Source organism: Microtus ochrogaster, chromosome 21 (assembly GCF_000317375.1).
Source record: "Microtus ochrogaster isolate Prairie Vole_2 chromosome 21, MicOch1.0, whole genome shotgun sequence".
Lineage (NCBI taxonomy): Eukaryota > Metazoa > Chordata > Mammalia > Rodentia > Cricetidae > Microtus > Microtus ochrogaster.
In genome coordinates, this window is record NC_022022.1 from 2255417 (window position 1) to 2263636 (window position 8220).

Genomic DNA, 8220 nt, shown 5'->3' on the forward strand with positions numbered 1-8220 from the left:
AGGGGTCAGGGCAGTGGAGGTGAGTGAGCAGAGGGAGGGGTCAGGGCAGTGGAGGTGAGTGAGCAGAGGGAGGGGTCAGATCTGTGCTGGAGAGGACTTGGAGCGGAAGGAACGTAGCCAGACTGGAGCCTAGAGGAGAGCAGAGGTAGCCCTGCTCCCACTTGCACAGAATGGATGCTTGTGTGTGTTTCATCTCTCCCTCTGTGCTCCTGTCCAACTAAGGAGGGGGATCTTTTACTGTGCTTCTCTATGGAATCGTCATGGCCCAAAGTTGAAGAACATTCAAAAAGTAGGGGAAGAAAAAGGAGTGGAAAAATACAAGAGAGGGGTAAGGACTAGGGTAATCCGTTGTACATTAACAGGTAAGTGGACTAATAATTACACTGTAGTCAAAAAAATACTGGTATGTGTGCACCAAGGTGAACAGATCTCTAATATGTCAAAGTCAGGTGTGGTGGCTCCCTTCTGCAGCCCAGCACTTGGATGTCTGAGAAGGAGGGATCCCTGCAGAATCGGTACCAGCCTGGGTTACACAGTGAGACCTCACAATAACAAAGAGGTGTGCGCTGGGTTGTAGTTCTACAACTTGTTCAATGATCCCAGGCAAGCCATTTAAGCTTTCTAAGGCTTTCCCCATTATCTATTACATAAAGACAACGATACTGAAATGTACCTTAAACAGTGACTGTGAAGAGTAATAATAATAATATTATGTAATAATAATAATAAATAGTGACATGATATGTCTAAACCCCTAAGCAGAGGACCTGGTGAGCAGTCAAGTGATCAGTAAGTAGAAGCAACAATTATTTTTGCAGCAATTATTATTCACCTAAAGTAAACAAATGAACAGGAGTTTAATGCAAGGTTAATCTCGCTGCACTAATTTCCCCTCGGGGTTAAAGTACGGGGTTCTATTACCACTTCCTTCTTCATCTGTGTCTGTTACAAGACTATCAGAAGAGCCTAGGGTCGGGGGCTTAGGGTGCCCCAAACAAGCTACTAGGTCTCTTATGCTGGTGAAAGGATGTGAGCTGGTAAAACCCTTCCCCCAAATGCCCCCACAACCCCTTCCTCCTGCCGGGACTAGCTAAATTGGCTGGAGATATGACTTCCGGGATGGAAAGTCGGTCTCCCAATTCCATTCCCAAGGTTAGCCACCACCCTTCTGGATTTCGATGCAGGGTGCATTCAGAAGGGGATGGAGTTGAATATTAAGTATGGATATTTCAATCCCTCTTCCCAAATGCAGAGCATTTTCCCAAATGCCCAGATTTTCAGGGAGTAGTCCAACTTTCTCAAGTCCCATAAAACTAAACTGGAGACTTCACCTCCGACAGTTTGTGAGGAATGGCAGCACTGGTCTTCTGTTTCCATAGCTGTAAAATGGGAGATGATAAGGGGACCAGCTTCCTAAAGTTCTCTGTGAAGACAAAATGAGCCAGTATATACAAAGAGCATAGAATACTCCCTACTACATCCCATCCATGGATTCTGCAGGTGTTAGCTAAACTTTACCAGGGGGTTTATTTCACACATCCTGTTTATAATACCTTTTATACATGGTCATATGTTTCTCAACCACTAGGCATCAGCAATGGCCTTGTTGTAGGGTATTTCAACCCCAATGCACCTCTGAGGAAGAAGTTTGGCTGGAGGAAGGTGTGTATGCATGCACGAGCATGAACGTGTCTGTGCGTGTGTGTGCCTGTGCGTGTGTTTTTGAAACTAGGGTCTCAGTGCATTTTGGGCAAACCTTCTGAGCTACACCTCTAAGCCCTGGCTAATGGCTTAGAAATGTTTCAAACCCGAGGCACCCCCAGCTTTTCCACAGCGCCAACCACAAACAATTCTATCTGCTCAGTTTATTTTTTGAGAAAATGGGTTGCACATAAAACAATCCAGCAAAAATTTGAAACTAATTGGTAATATGATTTAATAATAACAGCTTCTGCGCACTTAAAAATGCTCACGTGGTAAGCAGGACTTGGTAAATCTATGCCAATGTCTGGAGCTCATTCTGGATTCACAAAGCTCCTTAGTCAGCTCCAGAAACCCTTAACCTAACACAGGACCAAGAAAGCGATCGGAGAGCATCGGGTGCCCTCAACAGCAAAATCAAGACTGTGAAGGGAAAATTCACAAAAGCAAGCAGGCAGCTGACTTCAGACGGAGACAAAAGTGGACAGTGTTGGGCATGGCCCTGGGGCCAACCACCTAGCTTCCATCGGTTTCACTAGTAACTCTGGGGCCCATCTTACAGAACCCTCTGAAAGGTAAAAGAGAGGGAAGAGTGTAAATTGAAAGTTCATCTCAGTAGGGAAAAGAAGAATTAGGAATGGGGATGTTGGCGGAGATAGAAGGAGGCTTTTCCCCAAAGCCCAGTGCCCTCAATTTAATGAAAATCCAAGAGTTTGCTCTAAATTGGAAAAAAAAAATAAGGAACCTACTATGCCAGCTCCTGGCAAACACACACATAAACACACACACACACACACACACACACACACACACACAGACTTAACACCTCTGGCTCTGCCTCAATTACACTGAGGTAATTGTATTAATCAGGGTTCTCAAGGAACTGAACTTACAGAGTGAAATATATATGTACTTTTTTCATACATATATATGGTTTACACGCTGGGGTCCATCTAGTCCAACAAACAGTGGCAGTTTCCCAACAGAAGGCCCATGAATCCAGTAGCTGTTGGGTCCACCAGGCTGGATGGCTCGTCTTCAGTGTATGCCAGAATCCAGAAGTAGGCTCTAACACCAGTGAAGGAAGAGACCAGCCAGCGAGAGCAAGCTTCCTTCTTTCTAGTCCTTTATACAGGCTGCCAGCAGGACAGCAGAAGGTGTGGCCCAGACTAAAGGTGGGTCTTTCCATCTCAAAAGATTCAGACTAAAAGTGCTTCTTCTCACTTCAAATTATTTAAGAAAAAAAAAATCCCGCACAGGTGTAGTGTCACTTCCGTTTCAGTTATTTCCAGTCAAGAACAGCCACCGCATTAATTATAAGGACGGATTGGGAGAAAGAATCTTCAAACACTTCTGTTGCATCGAACAGACAAGCCCCCCCCCCCCCCCGCCAAACCACGGAAACAATTACAAAAGCAATGATACGATAATTAATTCAGTAATAAATACTTGAGCATTTGGAGTATGTCAGGCATTTGCGGGATCTGGACTTATCAGAACATCTGGCCGGCTTGACCACGGTGTAAACAGGAAAGCAAACTTCAGACACTGTAGACGCGACCACCAGGAAGAACTTAATTCCTTGGGTTGGTGAATTAGATCACTTCATGGGTCCAGAGCGGAAATGAGCAATCTTTGCGGCAACCCGGCACCGCGGCGGTACTAAAGCACAGCAAAGTATTAAACGGGGGAGAACAAAAAAGAAAAAAGAAAATCATAAGCCATGGACAGGAATCTAAAGCTTGAGGGAGAACCCCAACAGACTTCTACCAAAGCCGCAGCAACGCTGAACGTTCGCATTGGTAAACCAATCAGTTAAAGGGCGAGGACACCGTAAATTAGGGGTGAGGGAGGGGGTAATCACAAACCACGATCAGGGAGGGATCTAAAGCTTGAGTGAGAACCCCAACCGTCTTCTACCAAATTCGCAGCAACGCCGCACGTTCGTGTTGGTAAATTAATCAGTTCCAGGCGAGGACACCGCCCTCAACTACCAGAAACCGCCTGTACCCAGGGCACATAACTGAACCGAGTGACTTCGGTTGTTGACTGGTACTCAGCATCGTCGCCACAGGTTTAGGTGTGTCCTGGAGCCCTCCAACCGCCAAAGTAAGCAAGTCAGTCCTCTCACTTTAAGTCGATAAAGTGCTCGAACAGTCTAGAACACGGAAGAAACCTAGCCGAGAGGCCAACCTCCATTACCCTAGTTTAAAAGTAACTCCTAGGAGCTAAATGGGTGCGAGGAGCTCAACAGCCAACTACAAACCAGCTCAGAGAACCTCAAAACTACAAATGCTTAAAACTGTGAAGTGTACCTTCTCCACGACCCTTAAAGTTTAACTTTGGAATAGGAACTAGAAACTAATGCGAGTTGACAAAGCTCTTTCCTGATTTAAGCGGGTGGTTCTGCAAGAGCAAAGGGGGCAGCGAGTGCCTCATCCTCTACTTGGCGCTGGTGTACTTGGTGACAGCCTTGGTGCCCTCCGACACGGCCTGTTTAGCCAGCTCGCCCGGCAGCAGCAGGCGCACGGCCGTCTGGATCTCCCGGGACGTGATGGTCGAACGCTTGTTGTAATGCGCCAGGCGCGAAGCTTCGCCTGCGATGCGTTCGAAGATGTCACTGACAAAAGAGTTCATGATGCCCATGGCCTTGGACGAAATGCCGGTGTCGGGGTGCACCTGCTTCAACACTTTGTACACTTAGATGGAGTAGCTCTCCTTGCGACTGCCCTTGCGCTTCTTGCCGTCTTTCTTTTGCGCCTTGGTGACAGCCTTCTTGGAACCTTTCCTGGGAGCCGGGGCGGATTTAGCCGGCTCAGGCATGATTTCAAAGCACAGGAGAGTTGCCTAGTAAGTGAGAAAACAAGCTACACGCACGAGGACCTGAGCCTTTTATAACGACCTTATGTAAATTAGGCCTCAAAATACTTTTTATTTCCATTGGTTCATACATGAAGCTTGTGTTTTCAGTACAAGCCTACGTAACAAAGACTCTAAATTTCAGATTTCATTGGACTTCTCGGCGACCAAATTACGACCAATGAAAAGCTGGCTCCTGACCCCACCCCTAGGAAAGCGTATAAAGACCTTAAGACGTTAAAACCTAGCTTTGTAGTAAAGCTGCAAAAGTTAGTTTTACTGTAAAGTCATGTCTGGCCGCGGTAAGCAAGGAGGCAAGGCCCGCGCCAAGGCCAAGTCGCGGTCGTCCCGCGCCGGGCTGCAGTTCCCGGTGGGGCGCGTGCACCGGCTGCTGCGCAAGGGCAACTACGCGGAGCGGGTGGGTGCGGGCGCGCCCGTGTATATGGCGGCCGTGCTGGAGTACCTGACGGCCGAGATCCTGGAGCTGGCGGGCAACGCGGCCCGTGACAACAAGAAGACGCGCATCATCCCGCGCCACTTGCAGCTGGCCATCCGCAACGACGAGGAGCTCAACAAGCTGCTGGGCAAGGTGACGATCGCGCAGGGCGGCGTCCTGCCCAACATCCAGGCCGTTCTGCTGCCCAAGAAGACCGAGAGCCACAAGACTAAGAGCAAGTGAAACTGACGTCAATACAAAAAAGGCTCTTTTTAGAGCCACCAAGTCCTCATTAAAATGAGCTAATGCGTTAGTTTGTGATCAGCCCTTTTAGTTGATTCTTTGGTGGCTCTTAAAAGAGCCTTTTTGCGTAAGGAGGGATAGTGAATAAATTATTTGTTCTTGCCGGGTTTATGGCTCTCCGTTTTCTTTGGTAATAAAACAGCCTGGATGTTGGGCAGGACGCCGCCCTGGGCGATGGTGACCCCTCCTAGCAGCTTGTTGAGCTCCTCGTCGTTCCTCACGGCCAGCTGCAAGTGGCGCGGGATGATGCGCGTCTTCTTGTTGTCGCGGGCCGCGTTGCCCGCCAGCTCCAGGATCTCGGCCGTCAGGTACTCCAGCACGGCAGCCATGTACACGGGCGCGCCCGCACCCACCCGCTCCGCGTAGTTGCCCTTGCGCAGCAGCCGGTGTACGCGCCCCACCGGGAACTGCAGCCCGGCGCGGGACGACCGCGACTTGGCCTTGGCGCGGGCCTTGCCTCCTTGCTTACCGCGGCCAGACATTATGGCGGAATAAGCAATAACTGCTTTTTCAAGAAAAGGATAAGGAAAGGTGAAGCAATTTGGGGTAATTTATAAGATGTGTCGGGAGGGGTGAAGGAAAAGTAGTTTGATTGGCTGAAAGCAGAGCTGCCTCCAATAGCCAATGGGAGAGCAGAAGGTAGGCTCCATGCTTTACATCCTGCAGTACCGGAAATGACGGATTTTTTTTAATTTACCAATCGATGAACGCCACATTAAAGCTCCCTATTTACACCAAAGAATTTTTAAAGGCAGAAGGTTTTCGCGGAGCTGTTTATTTTAGTGTGGTAACTTATAAAGGTTTAGAGAAACCACCACCATCACCCTTCAAGAGCACAGAAAGCCACTCTCCTCCAAAGTATTAACCTCCCCGCTGGCCTCTCACTTTCATTTCTTTTCATTTCATTTCTTGCCTCTCTTACAATCCATTTTTCACACTGCAGACAGTGATCTCCGCAGAATGGGGATCTGGAGCCCAGTAAGTACCTACCGCACGATCCTTGGCCGCGTTTCCACAGACTCAGCATTGCAGGGACGCTGTCTTCGTCTGTTTGTACTGCCACACCAAAATAGCACTGACTAGGGAATGTAGAAAGAATTTTTTTTTTTTTTTAAGTTCTAGAGACAGAAGACCAACATCAAATTGCCAATGGACTTAAGTCTGGTGAAGGCCAGTTCTCAGAGATGACGCTGTCCAGATATCTTTGCAGAAGGGATAAGGGAGTAGCCTTGCTTCCTCAAGCCCATTTCTAGGGCACTAGTCCATTCTGAGAGCAATGCCATCTTGGCCTCACCATTCCTAAAGCCCCACCCCGGGTCACTACTACAACAAGCGTTAAGATCCCAGACGAGTGTTGAGGGCACAGTGAAAGCATGGCGAACACTGGTGAGGGGCTGGTAACCCAGGCCACCAGCTGGGTACTAGATAGACAGGCGGTACTTCATTGCGGGAGCCGTGATAGCAGTATTTTAGGATGGCACCTGGTTCTTAGAGGACAAGTGGGTATATTTACAGCACTTACAGGTGAAAATAGTTTACATCCAGAGGCTGGAGAGGTGGATGACTCAGTAATTAAGAATTAGCACTGCTCTTGTGAAGGACCCGGCTTTAGTTGCCAGCACACACGTTAGCTTGCAAGGTTCCACCAGCTTCTCCTAGGCTTCTCAGGCATCAGGCACTTACACATATTCAGCAAACACTTGTACACATAAATTTAAAAAAAAAACAACTTTTTTTGCAATGGAAGTGATTCAGCAAAAATAATTATTTTATCATCATAATACACACATTCAAAGAGAGATATGAAACAATTTGAGCAAAATGTTGCTGGTAAAAAAAACAAGGTGTGGTGACTCGGACCTATAAACCCAGCACTTAAAAGGCATAGGCAGGAGGATGTATGTGAATTGAAGGCCAGCCTGGTCTATGCAGAGTTCCAGGCCAGTCAAGACTGCATAGTGAGACTGTCTCCAAAGGGTGTGTGGGGCGCGGTCGGTGGAGATACAAGATCAGTGGTCCTAGGTAAAAGGTAGAGATATTGTCTGCTACTATGCCAGTACTGTAATTTTTCTGAAAGTTTTAACTTGTCTCAGAGGCTAAGGAAAATGTTATTATGTGTTAAATATCGTGAGTCTAACAAGCAGCATTATGATTGTATAGCGGAATGTTCGTGCCCTCAGGACACCCAGGCTAGACCACATCAGGTCTGTAAAAATTTTTTTTAAATGATTTTAGCAAAACAACTTTATAAAAACATGTCTGAGGTGCACCTAAAGTACTTAAACATGTAAATGCATGTTTGCGTGTACAAATGTAAGAAACAGCAAGCCTAAGGCCGCATAGTGGCTCTGAGCATGGAGGCACATGCCTGTCAACCCATCCAAGGAAGGTGATTGTGAGTTCAAACCCAGCCACCTGTGGTTATTTTATCAGTATCAGGCTCCAGGCCCCCAGCACACCTAGCTCAGACTGCACAGAAATCCACAAAACAAACAAAACAACAAAAAGCAAATCTAGTAAAAAGAAGGCATTGCTTCTTGGGCTGGAAAGCAGACTGATCCAGGGTTTTCTCCGAGGCCCAGATGAAAGGACAATGGTACAGTAGTTGTGTTGCAGAGGGGCAGACTTGTCAAGGTCTGATCTAGACGGGAGCCAGGGCCTCAAAAGAGTTAGTTTCAGTTCCTGGGAAAAAACGGCTCCTCCCACCCCCACCCACCGAGAGCAGTGGTTATCGTCCGGAGGCAGATGTGTCTGAGGTATCCTGTGTTCTTTAGCCAACGTTGTCTGACTTAGCTCTCTGCTGGCCTTGGCCGTTTTCTTCTGCAAACAGATGCTGTATTTCTTTTTTTTTTTAATTTATTTATTAAAGATTTCTGTCTCTTCCCCGCCACCGCCTCCCATTTCCCTCCCCCTCTCCCAAT

At 47.6% G+C, this 8220-nt stretch overlaps 2 protein-coding genes across 2 annotated transcripts; one reads left to right on the plus strand and one right to left on the minus strand.

The window, feature by feature from the left end:
• Positions 1-3103: 3103 nt before the first annotated feature.
• On the minus strand, positions 3104-5781 carry LOC101982209 (histone H2A type 2-C). The gene is given in 2 exon segments (XM_005356941.2): positions 3104-4514; positions 5418-5781. Coding segments are annotated over 2 exon segments (735 nt in total). The 3' UTR covers positions 3104-4143.
• On the plus strand, positions 4626-5239 carry LOC101981925 (histone H2A type 2-C). Its single transcript, XM_005356940.2, has one exon. It carries the CDS (start codon positions 4850-4852, stop codon positions 5237-5239), a length of 390 nt encoding a protein of 129 aa, XP_005356997.1. The 5' UTR covers positions 4626-4849.
• Positions 5782-8220: the final 2439 nt, after the last annotated feature.